This window comes from Hylobates moloch, unplaced genomic scaffold (genome assembly GCF_009828535.3).
Source record: "Hylobates moloch isolate HMO894 unplaced genomic scaffold, HMol_V3 SCAFFOLD_9, whole genome shotgun sequence".
NCBI lineage: Eukaryota > Metazoa > Chordata > Mammalia > Primates > Hylobatidae > Hylobates > Hylobates moloch.
In genome coordinates, this window is record NW_026652284.1 from 38,436,691 (window position 1) to 38,460,260 (window position 23,570).

Consider the following 23,570-nt stretch of genomic DNA (forward strand, 5'->3'; position numbering starts at 1 on the left):
CTAATCAGCAACTGAAAGGATTCTTCGATTAGGATAGAGAATATAAGCATGTCCTATGTGAATACTGTTTGAATAATTGGTGAGAATGGGTCACTTGACTCATCTGATATGTAGCCATGAAGAAGAATATGAGATATGTATCTGAATTTTAGTTCTTTTGGAAGACATTTCTCCCCTCTTGTGGATTAAGTAATCTGTGTAGTTAGGAAAAATCAGCTGTTACATCTGACGCACTTTTAACAGTTTTTGATTCCCAAAGGGTGACATTTTATAGCATGGAAAAATAATCAGTTTGATGAGTTGCTTGACAGTTTTTGTGTTTTTCAAAAAACTTTAAATGTATAGAGTTTATGTGTAAATATGAAATTCCCAGCATAATGCTAACTAAAACTTATAAATGATATATAATTCAGTTAGTAGTAGGCCAGTGAAGTAGCTGATGACTGTTCAAGTGCTGGCGTTCATCTTCTTGTCTTCCTTTCCTCGACCAAATAAATAAAACTACACGTTGCCCTTCCCCTGGCTTTTGTTTTGGAGAGTATTCATTTTGGACTGTTGCTTGCCATAGTAATTTCTGTGTTTGGTGGTATGTGGGAACATTTTCTGATTTGGAGGTCATGTACTTTTGATGGAATAACATGGGAAAAAATGAATCGCATAGTTCTTGCGGTATTCTTAAACCCCAGTAAAAATCCGTTTTGACTGATCCCAGAACTACAGGTTGAACATGAAGCCAGAAAATGAAATGAAAACTTAGATTTATTCTGATCTTAGAAAATAGGGACATCTACTAGATGTTCTTCCCAAATATCTTTGGAACAAGATACTGGTTTCAGATTTGCTTAGGGAGTTGTAAACCCTCTTAAGGGTTTGTCTTACCATGCGTTCATCAGTTTCATTGGACAGAAACTGATCTGCCCTTTGGGACTAGGTGCAGCATATTTACCAAATGACGTATCAAGAGTATATTGTTTGCTGTCGATAAAAACTGCCCCTAAAAAAAGGTGTCTTAAAAAATTATCCCTTCCATAACTTAGTATTTTGTTCCTTTGTGGAACTAGTAAATATCAACAGTAATAAGGTTAATAATACTAGAGTAACAGCTCATTTATTTGATATTAAAAAGGGATATATAAAATATTGCTGATAATCTAGTTAAGAAACATTTAGCTTTTAAAGTGATAAATCTCTTTACTAAAAACTACTTTGAATGAAAATCTTCCTAAGATTTATTATACATTTCTTCTATGTTTTAATGGCAGAATCAATGTGAAACCAGTTACTGTCTTATTCTGAAGATGATTTGAAGGACTGTCAGGGATTCTGCCTGAAAGTTTCAATCATAAATGACTTCCCACCACTCAGCTTTTCTGAGTTGCTGGGCCTGCTCTTGCTGAGAGATCTGTGCGTTCTATAGGCTTTTCCTCTGTCACCACTCTGTTGCTTTGACTCATCTGGGTTAGATTGTATCTGAAATCTGTTCTAGAGTTTTGTGCATAGAGCTAGAAAACTTAATTGAAGTTGTTAGAATCACATCTAAAATAAAAATGTAAACAAATCTAGGTAAAGGTGTGTTTTTTACTGTGTTTGGCTGTCTCTTTCCCATCTCAATCCCTTGCTGTTTTGGTGCATGCATTCATTTCGTTTTTTAGAAAAAATATTTTGTCTACTTTTCCCTTATATTTAGTGTTACAGTCAATAACTTAGATGAGTATCACTGAGTTAACTTGGATAATATGATAATTTCCTTTTCAGAATCTCAGAAATTTTTCTCCTCCATTTCCCTTTAAGAGAGATAGAAATGGAGAAATGATTAAAATTTGAATTCAAGCTATTACTTTGTTTTATTAGCTATTTCATTATAGAGTTTTTAATTTTTTTTTTTAAGAAAGGGTCTTGCTTTGTTGCCCAGGCTGGAGTATAATGGTTCAATCATAGCTCACTACAGTATAGGCTTATTTTAAATAGTATCATCTTGGGTATCTGTTTGGCCACATACTCATTATGAAAACTTAATTATTGGGTAAAATTATCTGATATTCATGTACTGAATAAAGATGTTGGATGAATGAAAAGATGAACTATATTTGTTTAGCCTTGCTGTTTTCCAGTTAATGAGGAAAAATACAAGAGACTGGTATCAGCTACAGAATGTTCAAGAGGACATAAGACAAGAACCCAGTTTTGCTGAAGTTTTAGCATTTCTTTTACCAAAAAAAATTCAATTTGATTCTTAGAGGCAATAGGTAGCAAAGGCAGGAAATTCTTAGTCATTAGCTACTATAATTCCATATTTGGAGTATGTGGATATTTTGGAAGGTAGTATTTTTGTTAAACTTAGTGTTGTACACAAATGGATTTGTATGCATATGTCTGTATGTTACATAGAAATAAGCGTTCTTTTTTGGATACAGTGTTAGAAAATAAGTCTTTCTGTTTATAAAAATGTAGTGAATCAGACATACAAAACTGTTACTGAATCTGTGGTGCTGCCTGACCTCGCAGAAGCTTACTCGCTTTCATAAATCTTTTTTTCTTCAAATTTTAGTAGTGGTTTAATGTGTATTTTTCTTTTTGTATGCTTACAACACATAAAAATTTTGAAAACCACCATTTCCCTCTACCAACATTGCAGACATTCTCACCCAGTCATCTCCTCCCATGGCTGTGTTTCAGGTAATGATACCTATTTGAAGTTGATTTAATCTGCAACTATAGGATCTATGCCCAGCAAGTATTTTTATTTAATACATAAATTATGTTTTTATATAGCCAGCTTTTATATAGATCACATTAGAAACAAAGTGGATGGCCATTTGTCATTTGGTAAGCATACTTTTATGAATTTACCATATTATTTACAACTCTGGTTCCGATGGATCCATTAATATTTAAAGAATGTCAGAAAAAGGAATTACTTGACGTTTTAAGAATTACCCAGCATTTTGAGAGGCCGAGGTGGGCGGATCACTTGAGGTCAGGAGTTCAAGACCAGCCTGGCCAATATGGTGAAACCCTGTCTCTACTAAAAATACAAAAATTAGCCGGGCATGGTGGCAGGTGCCTGTAATCCCAGTTACTCAAGAGGCTGAGGCAGGAGAATCCCTTGAACCTGGGAGGCGGAGGTTGCAGTGAGCCGAGATCATGCTAGTGCACTACAGCCTGGGTAACAGAGGGAGACTGTGTCTCAAAAAAAAAAAAAAAAAAATTAGTCTTATTTAGTCATCAGAACTCTATATAATTTGATGTAGGCATGTAGATAAATGTATGTATATGTTTGAGTGTACATATATATACTCAGATGGATTTAGTTTTTATGGCCCCTTTTGAAAAACTGATCTAGTGGTGTATTTTTAAAAAATGTGTATATCCTTTTAACACAAAGAATTTCAGTTTTTCTTCCAGAAGAATATATTGGCAATATATTCTTGACTTGAGCTGCTGAAAATTACTAATAGTATTCTGTAATTAGAACTGAACTTAGAAGTCAAAGGGCAAGTTCTAGATTAGGGCTAGTGGGGTTTTTTGAAATCGTGTAATTTGGCCCACTGATTAGAGATTAAAGAACTCAGAGCTGTAGAGATGAGAGTATGTTCTTAGTTCTACCCAACTTGTACTGGTGACTTTGGGAGAATCATTTCATGTTTCACTTATAAAACAGATGATTATTCCTGTCCTTATTCCTGTTGGTTCTCACCCAGGAACTGCCCCCGAAGGGAACATGTGGAAATGTCTGGGGGTGTTTTTTTTGTCATAAGCCTTGGCAGCTCCTTGCCTTTGAGTCCAGGGGAAACCAGGGATGCCAGAAATCTTGCAATGTGAGGAACAGGTGCACAGGATGAAACATTGTCCTGCATAAACATCCAGAAATGCCCTCTGTAGAAAGCGTGGCAGGACACTGTGAGGATCACCGGCAGCAATGCACATGAAAGCACTTTGATGGCGACTCCACCTGCTGCACAAATAGGAGACACCACCCTGGCCTTCCATCATCTGTTTGATAAACTTTTCCTCTTCTCAGAAAGCATTTTGGGATATTATTTATCCCTTTTATTTATTAATATTGATATATGTATTCCTTTTTATGGCAAATTTGAATATTGTCTATCTTTTTAAGGGCAGTATTGACTATTTTCTGTTAATATCAAATGATTTTTGTTTATTTTTGGCTGTAAGAAGAATATTTACAAAAGAATATAAGGTATATTAAGCATATCAAATGTGATAAATGACACTTTAGGTGGACAGCAGTTTACAAAGCTGTTTCCTGCAGTGAGACCAATTGTGAATGAGCCTTTTCCTGTTTCCTTAGGCCTCAATGGATCTTGTAAAGGAGTAGGAACGGATTGTGCTGTTTCACCTTTCTGTCCTTTTCTCTCTGACTAAGAATATGGAATGGTTTAGGGGGAGATATTTTCTTCTGTGTGTTAACAGAGTTTTTAAGATTCTGCAGAAATGAAATGGGACAGAGAAAAGGATTTGGCTACATTTTTATGTGATTTCATTAAGTTGTTGATGTGCTCTGCTTTTGGAAAGAGGTAATATTCAGGTCATTTTGATGAGTAACTTGGATGGAATATACATATTATACTAAATCTTTAAAAAAAAATTCAGGAGTTTATTTCCTGCACTACTTCAAAGTTAGTGTTGCATCTAAACAATCTTTTCTGTTTTCAAAAATATTTTGTGTGATGTGTTTTGAGAATTTAACTGGAAACTATTTTTGAAATGATCTATCATTGCACATAATCCCAAATTATTGGAGAAATAATTGTGAGAAGAGGTGTTCAGTAAAGTGTTTTCTTCTTATGACATCTTACATTTATTTCTAAACAGAGACAAAGCATGGAGGACACAAGAATGGGAGGAAAGGAGGACTCTCGGGAACTTCATTCTTCACGTGGTTTATGGTGATTGCATTGCTGGGCGTCTGGACGTCTGTAGCTGTCGTTTGGTTTGATCTTGTTGACTATGAGGAAGTTCTAGGTAAGAATTTTGATATCCTTATGTGAATTTGTAAGGGAGTAAGTGACATCTCTTAGGAATCTTGAATATTTGTTACCATCTTTTTGGTACTGGTAATTTCTATAGCCTTTCAGTGGTTCTCAATAGAGTGAGGCTGAAAGGGAATATGAAGAGGGTTACCTTGGAGTACTGTCTTTTGAACTTCTTTGAACATGACCTGTAGGTTTTTGAAAAAAGGCTTTATATTGTATGTCTGTCACACAGGGAGAAGTTTTATCCAACAGTACTTATTCTCACTATATGCAGTACTTTTTGATTTCTATTCAATTTTGTTATATTATAAATTTTAAAAATACTTGATCATGAGCCATTACATTTGTTTAAGGACTTGCTAATGGATCATAACCACACAATATGCAAAACCCTTCCTTAGAGAGGGTTTTCAAAGTACACCCTTCTCTGTCTCTGTTGGGATGGGATGAGTACATGTGCACACATATAGGTACTGGATGGGTGTGCTGAGATAGGCATTTGTAGATATGATTGTGTGTGTGTAGGTGTGATTTGTGTGCTGTTCTGAGGAAGTTGCTGTGGTCCTTCTGATAGTGTCCTTTCTCCACCTTTTTCTTTTTCTGTAATCACTGAAGTTTTTCATGATTTTTTACATTAATGATTCTTTGTTATTTTTGGAGTCACATTCTCCTTCACTTCCCCAAAAATCTTTTTTTAAGCTGAAATAAAATTCAATATTATATATATTTGAATGTGTACAATTCAGTTTTTTTTTTTACTATATTCATCATTTTATATACCCATCAGCATTATCTAATTCCAGATTATTTTTGTTACCCCTTTCCCCTAAATACCCAAACTCTTCCTCTTTCCCTCTCCTGGGAAACACTAATCTACTTTCTGTGTCTGTGCTTTTGTTTATTCTGGACATTTCATGTAATGGAACCATACATTATATGGTCTTTTGTATCTGTCTTTTTGCACTTAGCATAGTGTTTTTAAAGTTCAGTACTTCATTTTATGGCTGCATAATATTCCATCATATGGACACACCACATTTTGCTTATCTGTTTATCAGTGATGGACATTCAGGTTGTTTCCACTTTTTGGCTATTGTGAATAATGGCCGTCCTCTTTAGTAATCCAATGAAAAATGTGGACCTGTCACTGGAAAAAATGCACACTTGTGTCTATGTACAATGTTGCATGGGCGATCTCCCCTTGCATTGGACCTCCTGTGCTTCTGCTTTACTTGTCAAATTATAGACATCTTTTTGGGGAGAAAGGGCAAACAAATTTTTGGCTGTAGGAATAACAAAGTATGCTTATCTGTAATCTGTCTTTCACTGAAGTTTTTCATTTTCATTACTTTAAAAAAAGTGTCTCTGGGTAGATTGACAGACCAACTGAGGGAGAATTTTAGTTTGTAGATCTATGCTTTAACTGACTTACAGTGATATGTTGTTAGGGAATGTATCTTAAAAGAGGACACTTTAAATATTTGTACCTTTAAGCACAAATAACAATTTTCATGTTTTTACATGCATGCAGCCAAAGCAAAGGACTTCCGTTATAACTTATCGGAGGTGCTTCAAGGTAGGCTATTGGAGTTGCATTTCAAGTCTACGTGTGTTAGTCTCTAATGGCTCATCCTTTTTCTACTAATTTAGTTATTATCTACATCAGAATATAAGTGATAGGACCAATTTTTTGTTGTGGGTTTGTCAGAAAGGATAGTATTTTCTATCTTTTACTGTTTCTTGAATTCTGTACTCTGCATAGCTTTGATTAGGACTTTTTGTTTTCTTAGCAGTTGAAATAACGTCCTTATCTCTTCTTTCATCATTATCATTTTAAATGTGTATGTGTTTGCTAAGTCAGACTTCTATATAGCAAGTTAACCATTTTCCTAAGTAGAGCAAGGGCTCTGGGGAGATAAAGATTGAGCAGAGCTAATCTGAGCCAAAATTTCTGCCTGTTCTGTAATTTTTCAATGTACTTTGTGTTAAAGAAATGATAACGATTGCCAACTGTTTTTTTTTTTAGTACTAATGCTATATTTGAGAATGCTGCTTAAAAAATTGCTGTACATTAACATTATTATGTTTCTCCACAGTCATTGTCCAGTAATGAATTAGAATCATGTAGATTTTAGGATGCCTTTTTAGGGAGTTGAATGTATTTGACTTTTTGAAATGCTAAACAAAATAACGGTGTTCCTTATGATAAAGCACTAAAGCCTAAAAACATTTTCTGTTCTTCAGGAGGAAAGGTTTTGGTAGTATTCTCTTCTCAGCATATCTGTTTTAAGCCCTTTTTTTCTTAGTATAGATGGCCTGTGCTAATTAAGTTAAGTAGAATAATCATAAGTTTTCTTTGATAATTTCTGAAGCCTCCAGTTTTATATACTTTATTTCCAGAATGGTCTTTTATTTTTAAAGATTAATTCATGATATTTCTGTTATAAGTCATGATTGTAAAATATAAAATTAATGATTTTTTTAATTTTTAGTACTTAGATTCTATGTTAATCTTTTTACATTTGGTCTTTATTTGAGGCTTGGTTGTTTCTTTTTGTTCGGGTATTGATAGTGTGATGAAATTTCATGCTTTAGAAACATTAAATTTCAAGTAACTTAGGAATACATCAATATTATTTCATATATGCTAAAAACTTTACCAAAAATATTTTTAGCAGTATAATAAAAATTATTCTGAACTAATTAGATCAGGATGTTGTTCAATCTTTAAAGAAAATGCTATGTCAGTTTTATTTCATAGAATTTGTTAGCTGAACATTTCCTGACTCCTTTAACTGAATTGCTCACTATTTTTAGGTAAGATATTCATTTGACACTGCTTTGCAGGATTGAAAGAGCAAAGAATTGTATTAATTGGTAACATTTATGACTGAGTTGCAGGACTTCGCTAAGTTGTAATACCTTATTAAATTTCTTTTCTTTTTTGCTCCCATATCCATCATTTCTCCCCTGTTGTAGGAAAACTAGGAATCTATGATGCTGATGGTGATGGAGATTTTGATGTGGACGATGCCAAAGTTTTATTAGGCAAGTAAACATTTTATGTTTTTTGTTAGTGGTGATAAAATGCTGGAAACAAATATTTTTGCTTTAATAATATCTATCTCAATAGTATATATCTTACAGATTTTTCTCCCTTAAATCATATATTTCGTTACTGTTAAAATTTTAAATGACTTATTTTTCCACACTTTCATGTCAATTTACTTTTATCAATGAATAAGTATGTATCTCTTACACATATATCTTTTGATAAGTATAATAATTTCATGTGTATTTTCAGATTTAAAGTACTTCTTATTCTGAACTTAGAATTTAAATACATAATATCCTAGTCTGTTTTTAGATACGGTAATTATAGCCATTTTTCATTAACATTACACATTCACTTCCATTTCAAAATGTAAATTTCTCCAGGCTTACATAAATTAATTATGAAGTAAAAGTGATAATAAGCATCTTAAAATGTCCCATGCATATTTTAATGGTAGCATTAAAATATGAACTCATGGTCTTTTGACCCAGTGTCTTTATTTTGGAAGTCTTGGACCCTTCTCTTTCATTATCAGAATTACTTGTCTTTATCAGAGATGTTTCTTGTAATAAATAACAATGTGGTATTCCCTTATTTGTTTTAAAGTGCTGTCTTGCTGGAAAGAATGGTGTTAATTTTAATATGCCAATTTTATATAATCTGGCCTGGTGAGACTTCCTTTGCTTTTATATGTAGCATAATATATGTTAAAACTTTTTATATCAGAGTCTTTAGCAAAATAATGGATATGGCATGATATTATACACTAAGCTGATAAAATAATGACCCAAATAAATTCTTAGTTACACTGTTTTGTGTATATTTATTAGACATGAAAACATGGCAGGATGTCACATCTGTAACCAATGAAACTGCTTTTAGTAGATTAATACCACGTCCTTATGAAATAAAGTTCTAAATATGAAAATAGAGTTTTAGTTGTGATTAAAGGTAATAAACCTTCCTAATGTTGACCTTTGTTAGTGTTTTTTTTGTTTTGTTTTGTTTTGTTTTATTACTGCCCATTGGGAATTAGTGTTTGCTGCATAGAAACTTACTATGAAATTTCTTTTCTTGTCTTAACTTTAATGAAATTTTCAATGTAGTCCTGTCATCATGTATCTAAATTTGAGTTTCTCTAAATATATTAAATTCTCAGATGACTATAATCCTAGGCATGTAAAAGAAACAAAATTATATAGAACTTATCAGAATGATGTTAATTTGCTTGCCTATAAATGGTTTATTACTTCATTATATTACTTTAAATGACAAATTCTGAATAGCAAAGCTTTTTATTTTAAAGGTAAAATAAAATGTGGGCCAAGTTCCCTCATTTTTAGAAATAATATTACTCTCATCTACTGTATTTTATTGATTTTTGTTTGTTTTTGCTTAAAACCAGCTATGTGGTCTGTCCGGAAATGTCAACCATTAGAAATTAAAATGTGGTATTTCTTTGATAAAACACACTGATTTCTATAGCAAACTATTACCTTAACTTGATTTTTAGTGTATTTGAGATTTCAAAAGGTCATCCCCTTTAAGGTTTTCAACCTACCATTAAGAAGCTAATTAATTGTAACTGAATATTGCTGTTTGCAGGTATAGTGTGAGGGACTCATAAATTGTGCCATTTATAAGAATTATACACTTGGAGGTGGAACTAAATTTGATGAATATCAAGGTTTATTTTGGTAACTTTACTAATAAATGCATAAAGACAGATCAGATAAAGCTACATAAATACTTTTTTACTCTTCCTGTACTAGTTTGCAGTTGGCTTGTGGCTTCAGTACAGATGAAACAAACCAAAGGTGAAATGTTAGGCTTACTTATCACTTCTAATCTTATTTCATAGTGTTTGAGTTCTCTGCCTGAAATGCAACCTTAACTTGAATTGAGTTTTATGACTAAAGTTCTTTTCTGGTTTGTGAGATTATTGTAGTTTAATGGTGCCTCTGTTACTGGAAGGTTACTGCAAAGACAGCCTGGTGAAATTGTTGGTAGTACAGAGGCTTTAATGGGTTCTTTGTGGTCAGGTAGAGGTTATGGGGGGAGCACTACAGTGAGCATATACCCAAAATGAAGCCAGACTTCCAAGGTACATTCTCACTGGAGAGGGAGCTTAACGGTAAAGTTTAAACTTTAAGGGTTTAGGTTTTAGATTAAGGCCCAGGAAATCCAAGGGGAGGGAGGAAGTTAGGAAATCAGAGATTAGAGGAGCTGTTGGCATCGCAGGTATAGTAATAATTGAGATATGTTAAACTTTCACAGATTTTGCATTTATTTCATAAGTTTTTTTTTCTAGATTCTTAAATCTGCATATATCTAAATCTTATAAATTTGGGGAAGTGTACACATTTACATGGTACATTTCACTCAATTTTAGGATTTGGCTTTTCTTGTGAAATAGAATTAAATATATGTGAGTAAATCAAGACCCCTAACCATCATTAATTTTATTATTTGATTATTTCTGGCCAAGGCCCTTCTGATTCTTTGAAAGTGTACTAAGCCCATTTTTCTTCATTTACATAGCTTCTTATTTTTGTGGCCAAATTAACTAAAATATAGGTATCTTTGGTTGTAGTTCAGATTATTGAAAACTACCTTTTTTGAAAATATTTTCTTTAAAAACTTATTTTCCAAATAAAATAAACAGGAAAATGACCCGAGAATTAAATGACGCAAGGACTAAATCCTTAGAGTGACACCACCTAAGGATCATGTGGTTGTCCTTTTGTCCTGTGGCTAGCACCGAGCTGGCATCCTGTCAGGTATGGCTGGAAAGCAAAAGGGAAGCCAGTCAGCACTTGCTACCTCCTGGAAAAACATTTGTAGACTGATAGATGAATGAGTGAGCTGATGGGAGGAGAAGACCAGACCTTGCCAAGCCAAAGGCATTCCCTTTGGTTGAGCCCTGTTCTTAGAGGTTCAGAAGGAATCACATGCTGAGAATATACATTTTTCTCTTTGGACTAGTACTTTTGTCTTGAGAACCACAGGAAGGTTGCTTGGCTGGGTAAACAGTTTTGTTCAAATGCTTTTGCATATTTGTTGCATATGTTCACCTGTCATACTGTAGGATGGAAAAGTTTTATATCTTATATATAAAACTTGGAAGTACTTATAATATATTGGCAAATGGAGAAAAATAAAGATGTTTATACTAAATATGCAGCTATAGTGTTTTAAGGCAGGAAGAAGAAACAGTGTTATTCCCACAGGGACTTAGTTGGAATTATAGATCTTTGTTCACAGCATTTGTCTACTGCTAAATTCAGTGAAAACATTCTAGGCTTGTCAAAAAGTAATTTAAATACCAACTGCAATTTGCGTTTTTCCTACCAAAAACATGAACAATGACATAATATAGTTCTTTTGAGTAAAGCAGAGAAAATTCACTGTAATCTTTAAAACTTTTAAATTAGTTGTCGTCTTATCTTTTATCTGCCTATCTTGATTGCTGGTAGTTATACTACATGGAGAAATTGTGTGTTGCCAAAGCCTTAAATGACTGAATTAGGTGGTTACAACCAGAAAAGCTCAGTGGTCATGGATGTTCACATTTCTTACAGTCAGAACACCCCACCCTATTATTCCTCCTCAGAATTATGGGCTTGGTATACAGCTTGGTAGTACTGGCAGATTCTGATACCTACTGGGCTAAGAAACCTTTGCTACCAGTTCTTCACAGGAAAAAAACAAATGATGAAAACAATATATACTTTGATTTATTTCTATCCTAAGAGCCTGTTTGGGGTCCAATACTTAGTTGTAAGGGGTCTTAGCAATAGAAGCTAATTTCACAGGCCCATGGGGAGAAGAATTTGGAATGTTCCTATTGCAAGTGACCAGCTAAGGCCTTGATCACATTTCATATCGGTAGGCAAAGTGAATTATTATTAATAGCTGACTCTTGTCATTGGCCAGAATTACAGGACCATGAGTCAGTTGCCAGAGTTTTATAGAGCTACCACATTTAATAGTGTTAAAATTTAAGTGTTAAAATTATCTGAGTTACATAATTTGGGTGTATTTTTGCCCATCCATGGATGCTATAAATGGTAATACTGCTAATTATATTAACTCCAGAATTTCCTAAGTTAACTCCAAGTCTTAAGTGTGGTGGTGGTGGGGGGAGGGGAGAAGTTTGAGGAAATAAGCCTTTCTAGTTTGAATGAACAAATGAATGAATGTGTGTATAATCAACTCTCGATAAAATCTGGTTGGTAAATGAGCAAATCTGGAGGTTGTCAGAGTATATATCTTTTTTTCCCTGATACTGCTTTTACTCACTTTTCCTTTTACTGTCAACTGATTTTCTATTACTGTCTATTGATTTTTGACGATAAAATTTTGTCTTTCAACTCAACACTTTAATGAGAGAAAGATAAACCTGGGTAGGGGATGGTAGGAGTGGTGAGGATTGGTCAAATTGTGGCCTTCTTTTGACATTTGATTGAGAGTTGATTGTAAGGTGTGCATTTTAATGGACTTCTTTATTTTCCAAATACCGTTTCTGTAAACCTCTCTGACCTTGATGCAAGTCGCTTTTGAGATCACCCTTCCTCCACTTCTTTTTTCCACCTAACTGCTCTCCTTATTTTCTCTCTCTCTTCCTTTATTCTTATGTAGGCCTGACCAAAGATGGCAGTAATGAAAATATTGATTCTCTTGAGGAAGTCCTTAATATTTTAGCAGAGGAAAGTTCAGATTGGTTTTATGGTTTCCTCTCATTTCTCTATGATATAATGACTCCTTTTGAAATGCTAGAAGAAGAAGAAGAAGAAAGCGAAACCGCAGATGGTGTTGATGGTACGTCACAGAATGAAGGGGTTCAGGGAAAGACTTGTGTCATATTGGATTTACATAACCAGTAACCTTGATTCAGGGACTGAAGTCATTGGCTAATGAACACCTGAAGCAGCCTCCTTTTTCTCTTCTTTCCTTGGCTTATGCAGGGCTTAATGTGCAGTGGGGCGGTTGTGATCTTACCGTGCAAGTCAACCATGTGATCTTGCCCAGTGCAGCTACTAGCTAGTCCCTTGCTCGCTCAGCTCCCCCAACTTCTATTGAAGAAAATGGTACTCCTCATTCTTGTAGTCAGCTACAAAGTACACTGAAAATGATGTTCTTGGTGGTATAATTGGTTTCTGTATCGTTTAGTTTCAATTCATGTATTCACTGAACTAAATTTGAACACTTAACAGCAAATTGTGTTGTGGTTAACCCTTGATGCTTGTCTTTCTAACACACTATTAATTACGATGATTCTAATGGATTTCATTATAAAAATACTTCTGGCATGATTTTTAAGTTTAGTGCTTCTCTGTTCTTTAACATGACTGATGTATAAAATGATGGTTCTTTACTAAGCTGATATTTTTTATTGTAATTTTAGGTTTGTCAGATAGGTTCATACAAATTTCTATGTAAAATTCTGTGTTAATGGTGCTTTTAAAATAATTTAAAAATAACTCCATGTTTTTGCCTTAGAGTAAGTTAACTTACTGTTTTCAGATAGTAGCATGACATATTTCTGTCTATGAAAGCAAAATTTATTTTAAATTTTATTTCCAAATATACATCCAGAGAAAGTAATTTGTATTTTTTTTAAAGTAGGCATATTACACAAGAGGGAACATGTGAATATGTATCTTAATGTTGTACATATTAAAATTATTCATCCTAAAGAAGTCTTTTTCCATTTTTTCCTTCATTAACTTATTAATTGGATATTGATTTTGGCTTAGATATAATGTGATTTTTAGAATTATAAACTTATTGAAGTGGCAATTCCATTTAGGGCAGTAAACTTTTCCCATTAGAAAACCTTAAAAACATATTTGAATCAATTTCTTTAAAAATGAGTTTGCTTCAATAGTAACAAAAACAGTTGTAGCAGCTATATACAAAATGCATTTCTTAAAATGAGATTTCATCAGTTTCCCCTCAAGCAAAGCTCTTCTAGGGATAAGGAAGGTAAGGAAAGGGATGTTACTTTTTGAAGGAGTGATGTTCCATGGTTTTAAATCTCCTCCAGCTTCTCTAAGATTTTGCTTAGTGTTAGTCAGAGAGCTAAAAATTTGAAAATGCTTGCACTTCTTCACATTTTATTTAACTATAATTTCTACTTTTCAAATATTTCTTGTCTTCTATATCTAATCAAATTACTTTCAATAAGTGTATCATTCATCTATTTATTCTGAGGGGACTATGACAAATTTAAATTGTTAGAAATTACTCTTGTAGGCTGTCATAATAGCCTGAAAGTAGCAGCCTCAAGTCAGCACGGGACATCCATCCCCTCTGCCCACTATTTACCTGTGTCAGCGAATACTGTCCAATTTGCTAATCTTATTAAAAAGCAAACATTCTGTAGCTACTTTTGGATGTGGATATACACACTGGACAATAATGTCTTAAAGTTTAAGTGACTATTAAAGTTCTAGTTTGTCTTGCCCACACTAATGGGCAAATATGTTTTATTCTGTTAATGCAGAAGATAGTCTGTTAAAGCTTCTGTTTTCAAATATTGAAGGACTTCAGTTAAGCTGTCACTTAGTAGTATGTTCTGCAACAAATGAGTATCATTCAGTAATGTTCCTTCTGAAAATTTATTCAGTCTTTGTATTTATTGTGTCTTCTGCTTTTATACTTGGGTACTATGAAATATCAAAGTTTATTAGGTTTAAATTCTAAAGGAATCTTCAGCCCCACTCAATGAAATTCACCCAGCCAAATTTCCGAGATATGCTTTTTAAAGCAATTTTATTTGTTAACGTGTCGTTATTACTAACACTAGAAGATATTCGATTAATTGATAAGAAGTAAATAATTAAATTTTGTGTTAAAAATGTTTGAAATTATTAATTTTTTATCAGGCTTTATTTGCCATACTAATGCATATTTTATGTACAGAAATTAATTATGCTTTATTTTTGTAAGTGAAAAACAAGAATGTGGGATAAAAATTTGCTACTTATTTTGTACCACCTCTCATTAGTTCCTCTGAAAGCCTCTGATGAAGGTGACACCCAGGTAGCTGACGAACCCCTGACTTCTGTGACTTCCGTCAACTTGTGCCTAAGGCTTGTGTGTGTGTGTGAGATAAAATAAAGGTATTTGCAGAACTGCGCTATAAAGTATCTCGAAGCTGATCAAAATTACTTCACCTTACTTTGATTTATTATGTATTGTTAAAATTCTTAATTTTCTAAGCGTGTATTTTCTAACTTTGTTTCATAATATAAGTCTTTTCCTACCTCATGTCTTTTAAACTTAAGAACTAAATTAAGGCAAAATCGTATCCTGTTAATTTGAATATTTATATAGTTATGGAATTTTAAGTTATACTGTATTTACTTTACCTTTTCAGTTTTGAGCAACCAAAGAAACTCTGTGGAACAGGCTCCGTGTTGAGATATAGTGTTGTCTCCTCAGAGTCACTGTTCTGGCTTCTTCGGATGTGCTGACATTTGTCTGATTGCAAAGGTGCTGGGTTCTCCGGAGTTTGGCACGAAAACAAGACAGCAGCACTCTGGGGATTCTTTTCAGTCCTTTAGCTTCCTTCAGCCTGCCTTGCTTTGAGACATGAGTGGTGGGTATAAGTCAGTTGGGGAAGTGTCTTCTGGGTGCCAATTTTACCCAGTCCTGAGGCCTGGCTGTCAGCCTGCTGCCCTGGGGATCCTGCAGACGCCTCGGTGCTGAGGACATTTGGAATAGTGGGCTGTCATGCCTTTTCATCTTGTCCTTGATTCTGTCTTTATTCTAGAAATTACCTCCCTGTCTTATAGAGCTGTATCCAGACATAAAAGAAGGACTATTTTCTGTTTGAATTGTTTTTATTTAGTTAGATAGAACAGATTGTTTGTCTACCCTGATGTTTGTGACTTCGGAGAATTATCAAAAAATTAGATCTAGCACAGCCAGTTATTCTTAATTTGGTCACCTGGCAGTTTACTTTTTGGGAATTGATGCTCCATGACCCTTTCTAAATAATCCGCTGGGCTAGCTCCTTAAGTCTATAAAACATACAAGAAATTTTCTGTGATTTGGCTGTGGAATCTTTGATCACAATGCATATTTGGAATACAAAGAAACTCAGTGACCCAGACTTTATTTTCATAAGTTAAATGATGGAACCAGTATGCAGAATTTACTGCCTTTGTTACTTGTTGAGATGACCCTGTAATACTTAGGAGTTAGATATTAAGTAGTTTGTGGACTCCTTGAAACTAGGAACCAGATCTTCGGTTTTATTTGAATTCCCCTTCAATGCTAAGCCCTGCATGTGATATTCATTAATATCATATGAATAATGTCATATGCTGGTGTGGGTCCTGATGGATGAGGAGTTACTCCTTGCATAATAAAATACTGAGTTTTAAAAAAAAAAAAAAAAAACTGGTTTGAATAAGTGGTAAAATTATTGGACATATTTTTTTGCAATAGATATGACATTTTGAGTTTCTATAACAAACTAACCTATGCTAACAAAAGTCTTCAGGTAACCTTTCCAATCCCCAATTTGTATTTGAATCTGCATTTTACCTTTTTTTCTCTGTCTCTGGATGTAATCCCTTTCTGCTTAGTTAGTCTTTCAGTTTTCTTATGTTCTGATCCTCCGTTCCCCACTTATTGTAGAGGGTCGGTGGGTTTGTAGCTTTTTCTTCTTCTTTTTTAAATCTGTACTGTATTATTACATCTATTTAAAAATAAAAAAGAAATTGGTGTAGTGTCCTGACATGCATTTTACCAAGAGTAGACATGCATTCTAGAGGAACAGTCTGCCTCACTAACAGGATGGTTACTCAGACATTTAGGGCCTCTTTTTGCTCTATGTAGTCAATATTGAAATGATTATGATGTTCCAGTATGGGACAGAGGAAGATGAGAAGGCTCAAAGTAACTCACAGGTCTCACCAGAAATGGTGAGAGTGGCTGAAATGACCTGAGTATGAAGTGATATCCAGACAAATTCTAGAGCTGTCTGAAAGTCTGAAGTAGCTGCTTGTGTATCGGTAATGCAGCCAGTCTTCTAAAATCATGTCTATTGCATGTGGTGTAACCACAGATCTATCCATTGGCTTAATGGTTCAAACACTTTAATTTCATAGAGAACATTTGATTTTGAAAATGTGGAATAGTGGCCTGAGGCAGTTGCCAAAATAGCATAAATTTCCTTTAGGAACTGTCTTATGTTCTAAGGGAAGAATGTAAAACCTTTTTTCTAATTTCTGTATAAGAATTCCCAATTAGTTGCCAGAGCTATTAACTATCATCACTTTAAATACTTACATCGAAGGAAGTATAAAAGGACGAAAAGAAAGTAAATAGCATGGCAGTTGTTTTTCAGCATGTATTTTAAGCACATCCTAATGCTGCTTTGATTATTTCTTAAATTAGAATATATTCTATTAATTAAAAACAACTTTTGTCTGAATGGATTAAGAAATACCAAGATGTTTCCATTTTTGCTCGAATTGATAGAATTCTCTTCATACTACTTGGAAACTGTTTTTGAAGAGCCTTTGTGTTGTCATGAATTTTATTGATTAGTGGAATGTTCCCTTATTCCCTAGACATTAGCTATGGTAGTAAAGACAGAAAGGAGAAAAGTAGGGCATGCTTGTGGCATTTTGGCACTGTAGGGAGAATCTACATCAACCATAGTTACAAATGATAAGAATTTAATTCTGTGAAGAATAGAAGGGTGGGCCTTTCATACCTGCCTTGTGTCCCTTAAGTCCACTTCTCTAATGCCCACAAACTAATATTTTTTCCCCTCTGTGTGCTGTCACTAATCTTGGATTACCACTCACCCCTTTCTCCGTTACTGTATTTCCCATTGTTGCTGGGGAAAAAAAAAAATCGGTTATAAAGTTACCTGTACTGAGCCTCTGTCAGGGGCATGCTGCTCCAGCAGTTTCCCTTGTTAGCAGTCATTCTAAACTTTTCCACAACCTTCCTTCCAGGGTGATTTTATTCCTCTGTAGAGATGATTTTGCTTTCTGCTTTGCTAAGATAATCTAGTGTGGCTTCATTCCATTATTTTCTTCTCTCTTCCCTTTACAACATTACTATCTCAGGATTTTTTTGAGCTATTGTTTCTTCTCACCTTCACTCATCATTTTTTCAGACACTGCGTCCTCTGGTTTCCAAAACTAGCCCTTTCCCTTGAGCCTGTACCTCCTCCTGACCTCATCACCTCTCTCCTGTTATGAACTTAGCTTCTTTTTCTTACAGACGTGCCTGCGCTTCCTCGACCTTCAAAACAAAACCCGGATAAAATTCTTCAAACTTTTTCCTTTTCTGTCCCCCTCAGAATCTAGGGAAATTCCATATATGATCAGTTTTCTTCTAAGGAAATGAGGAAGGCTGATGTGAGCACCTTAGATTTTTGGTCACCTTTCCTTCCACCTATGTTTTCTCATCATTGTGGCATGACTGCCTTCTCTACTGCTTGTAAAACTGTATTCTGAAGAACCTTAGAGGATATTTAGTAACTAACATAATAAAATAGTGCCCTCATCCTAAACCTTTGTTCATGCCTTCCTTCCTAACACTGATCATTTCACTTAAAAAAAAACAACAACACATTTCCTTTTTTAAAAATTTTAATTTCATTTTATTTTAAGTTCCGGGATACAAAAAAAAAAATTTTTTTTTCTTTACTCTCTTTTTGTTTCATTGTTACTTAGGGACTCCTTTGTTAACTGTTTTTGGTGGTATACTTTTTTCATGTCTATATGCTTTTCTTCAGAAATAGAATGTAATAATTGTTTAAATTATTAGCTGGGTCCTTGTTATGTCAAAAATATTGAAAAATTATTGGCTATATTTTTAAGTTCAGAAAAGCATAAGATGATCCTTTGGAGTTTTATATCGTGCATTGCACTTTGTTCATGTGTTCATTTGTATCACTGTAAGGATTTATACCCAAACCAAAAAAGTTCAAAATAAAGCACAGCACTGTTTATTTTTATATGTTTCACTAATCTGATGCTAATCTAATATTTTGGTTTATTCATGACAAAAGTTAACTCTAGTCTTTTCATCCGTATAGCTCTTTTTACGTAGATCATAACAGTGGGGGTAGGGAGAGGGCAGTCTGGATTTCTACTTTTTAATAGGAAGATCTGGGTCTGCTGTGGGAGAAGATGCAGGAGTCAGGAGGGGAGCACAGCGGTACTAGAAGTATATTTTAATGTTTTATGCTAATGTGTTTTACACGTTAGATACTACTCATTTAAAAGTGGGTATTACAAGAATAGTTTTGATATTTTATTCTGAAGTAAACTTTAGTGGAGAGTGACTGGAAATAGCACTCATTATTACTGGGTGATACACTGTTTTGACAGAGGTTAGGAAAGAAGTTTTGTCTGGGAAAAATAATTTTTAAACATATGGGAATAAGTACTGGTTATGGTTATCTATGTATTTCATGTAAGTGGACAGATATAACCATAGTCACTTGTTTCCATTTTTACGTTGTCAATGGTAAGAGATACTAATACATTTTTGAAGAATATTGGTATTTCAACCAAAATAAATTACCATTCTCAAATGGATGACCTCAATTGATAGATACAAATTGCTATCAATAGTGAAAGGGGAGGTTTGAACAATATAATAGTACAAACATCTCATACTGAAAGTAGAAGTTTTGAGAAACATACAAAGTGGGTTTTACAATTTACAGCTGGAAAAATGTCAGATGGCTTTGGGGACTTTCTTGTGAGCACACCTTAGACCTTCGTTCTTTAGTGACAGGCTAAAGGCCACCCTTCCTGAGGAGATGAACACTAAACATTGCACCTCCAACCCTAATGTGCCTAAGAAATGGATTGGCAACTTGGAATGGAACTTTACAGTTTGCCAATACATAGCATAAACCAGCCTTTATGTGACTGAGAGAGAGAATTGGGAAGATCAGTTCATTGGGATGCCAAGTACAGCCTGGTTGGAATAAGAGAGGTATATTGTTAGACACTCAAAAATAAATCTATTATTAGAACTTTCATTTGCCAAGAGAGGAAATAGAAAGCTATTGCAAAGTTTTTAGAGTGAAAATGTAAAACGTATGTACATAATACTGTCATTCTTACTTGCTCGTATAATTTTTTAAAAGACAATGCGAACTGGTGGAAGAGCAGTGATTGTTCAAACAGTAAAGATGAACTCTATCAAAATATGCTGTCCTTTTGTGGATGGCAAATGTGATTGAGTAGTGAAGTAAGGTCCTTGGTCCTTCACTCTAGTACTTTTAATTGATCATCTGTGACCCAAGTGGAAGTCTACCACTGAGAAGAAAATGCCATTTCCAGTGGCAATTAAGTATTTCTAATGCCGACAATTCTTAAAGATCTAAGCCAAATTGTGAAGTTGGCTAAATCATAAGCCAATTATAGTACATTTATCTGTTAAAGACAGTGAAAGGAAAGCTTTAAAGTGACAAATAAGAGAGATATTGGAGTATTTTTTAATGATGAATTTAAGTAACAACATGTTTTATAGTGGCATTGATTTTACCTATTTAATAGACACTTATTTTTGAATTCCCTTAAATTTTCTGTTTATAACCTATTTTCATCTTATAAATATCAACAGAAGGACCCAGTGGGTTATCCAAGAGAAAAACTAAGGCTAAAGGTATTTTCATTTTTTCAAATTAGCCTTGAGTGAATCAAGTTTAATGTTTGAAAATGCATGACATTTTCTGGGAATGTTAATATTGCTACTAATGCTAAACATTATGGCTTTTGGGTCTTGCTTGGGTGCAACTTAGGTTATAAGTAGTTTTATCAAGATTTCATCAAAGAATTTTCTGCTTCAAGCCTATAATTTTAAGTCATTATCTTTTCATGTTATCAAAGCTTTGTAACAGTCCTTAAATTAAGAATGTATATATTATACAAATGTCATGTTATATTTGTTATGATGTATATATTAAATTTACATGTACACATCTTACCTTGTTCCCTAAAACCTTTCTTACTTTGATTTTTTTGAATTACTTTTGGGAAAAAAAGATGAAGTCTTCAGTAATTGTTTTTATTTCTCCAAAAGCTCTCATGACACTCTGTCTTAGAGCACAGTGAAAGCTAGTGTGATTCAAATGTGTAGTTTTCAGTAAAATGAAAACTTAGATGTATAATGTAGAACTCTACATTACATTGACATAGAATTTGCTGTGTTTGATATTTTAAATCATTAAAAATTATTGGCCGGGCACGGTGGCTCACCCCTGTAATCCCGGCACTTTGGGAAGCCGAGACGGGTGGATCACGAGGTCAGGAATTCGAGACCAGCCTGACCAATACGGTGAAACCCCGTCTCAACTGAAAATGCAAAAATTGGCTGGACTTGGTGGCAGGCACCTGTAATCCCAGCTACTCAGGAGGCTGAGGCAGGAGAATCGCTTGAACCCGGGAGGCAGAGGTTGCAGTGAGCTGAGATTGCCACCCTTGCACTCCAGCCTGGGCAACAGAGTGAGACTCTGTCTCAAAAAATAATAATAATAAATAAGTTATTAAACCTGTCAGCCATTTGTAGACTAACAGCTTAATATTACAGCCTGACTTTATATGCTAGTGGTTATTCTTGTTCATATATTAGTAGTCATATTCTTTGTGGGTAGAGGCATGGGGGATTTGCATGTTTTTCTTTATAAGCCTGTGATATTCTTGTGATCATTTCACGAGCTTGGCATATTGTTTGTAGTTTGTTTTTTTTGGTGAAATATGAACAGATGAGATTTACTATGTGATTCACAGGGTTTTGTGATTTATATTTTAAGATCAGGAACTTTTAATGGTTTAACCTCCTATTCCTTCTGAATAATTTCTGGGGACGAAAACAATTTTCACCATCTTATTTTTATATAAATGATGAAACAAATGGACAATAAAATATTTTACTTCTTGATCTAGAGAAGCAAATTAAGCATTAAAGACTGAATTTTTTAAAAGCAGTTTTCAGAATAAGACATGATAGCATTGCACATGCATTTTACACTTTTGCAATGCCAGTATCTATGTTACTATCCAAACAGCGTTGAAGTAGAATGAAGACTCAGCATGATCCTGAATGAATGCTATTCTGTATTCTTAAAAGACTTTAATAAGGTTTTTAAGGAAGAACTGAAGAATCTCCTGGTTGATCACCAGGAAATTCAATTAATGGAGAAACCCTCTGTGGTGTTTTTGTTTGTTAATCAAGATTTTATTAGACAGCCTAGAAAGATACAGTACTTTTAGTGAGCACTGCAAATCTAATGCTCATTTGGAATACCATTTGTGCTATGTAAGTTTTACGTGATTTTGATGGGCAAAAACATCTTTCACATTTTATTATATTAAAGAAATATTTCATTTTCTTTGTTTCTGCTTAAATGTGGCATTGTTTCTGCTTAAATGTGGCATTGTAAACACCTTACCTTATGACTTCCTCATGAGAGTACAAACAGATGAAATTCAGAGCTTTTGCTAACTGCTTTATTACCATGTAAAGCAAGTTGAAAGCAATTCCTTCCATGAGATTTGGAATTAGCTGTGTGTTTCATTTAATTGCACTCTCAACCCTATGAACTAGAAGACGTGTGTTAGCTTGAGTGGCTCTACATGAATTAACAGGGAAGCATACTTAAAGGAATACTGATTTCATGATGAATATAAGCAGAAAGGGAATTCTAATTTTTCCTTTTAAATACTACAGATAATGATTTTAAAATGTCATGTACGTGACAATTTTTTGCCTAGTTAACTAAGAAAGTGAAATTATATTTAATGTTATTTACATATATTTGTCTTCAAAGAAGGATGTGTATTTTAAGGACATATGTTTTTTGTTTGAGCGAAACATTTTAAATTATCTTTGTATATATTCTTACAAATTACGAAAAATTTGTTCTTACGTTGCCAGTGTTCCTTTAATTATAGTTACGAAGTGTGAGTTAATACTTTGTGTAAAGTACTGCCTTCGTGGTGCACTCAGTTTTATAATATTGCATGTTAATGTTTTAAGACAAGTCATACTATATTTCAAGATGGAAAATATGAGAAGCTTCTAGCATTTTTTAATAGTTGATATTTTATAGAGATTTGCATCTATTTTTAGCCACCATAAAGACTAGTGAATTAAAGTAACTTTCTGAGTGTGCATTTCCTGTGTGTGGAGAGATAAAAAGAGAATACCTTTTCACTAACTTCCTGTTCTGTGATTAAGAGATCCTGTCAATAAACATTTTTTCCTTTAATTGGAAAATCTGAAAGTTAAAGAACTCACTAAAGAAGAGCTCAAGAAGGAGAAAGAGAAACCTGAGTCAAGGAAGGAGAGTAAGAATGAAGAGAGAAAAAAGGGGAAGAAAGAAGATGTCCGAAAGGATAAGAAAATTGCTGATGCAGATCTGTCCAGGAAGGAGTCTCCTAAGGGTAAAAAGGAAAGAGAAAAAGAGAGAGTGGACATAGAAAAAAGTGCTAAAACCAAAGAAAATAGGAAAAAATCAACAA

General features: G+C 34.0%; 1 protein-coding gene across 13 annotated transcripts in view; it reads left to right on the forward strand.

Annotated features, from left to right (window-relative positions):
- Window positions 1–23,570, forward strand: part of ASPH (aspartate beta-hydroxylase) — a 221,502-nt gene that overhangs the window by 34,616 nt on the left and 163,316 nt on the right. For 6 of the 13 annotated variants that reach the window (XM_032759687.2, XM_058444603.1, XM_032759689.2 and 3 more), the window contains exons 2-4: window positions 4,837–4,986; window positions 6,529–6,573; window positions 7,977–8,045. In XM_032759687.2, coding sequence (XP_032615578.1) covers window positions 4,837–4,986; window positions 6,529–6,573; window positions 7,977–8,045 — 264 coding nt within the window. Of the gene's footprint in view, window positions 1–4,836; window positions 4,987–6,528; window positions 6,574–7,976; window positions 8,046–12,693; window positions 23,419–23,570 lie in introns of those variants that run through there. The other 7 variants (XM_058444607.1, XM_032759690.2, XM_058444606.1 and 4 more) reach the window with 2 other exon arrangements.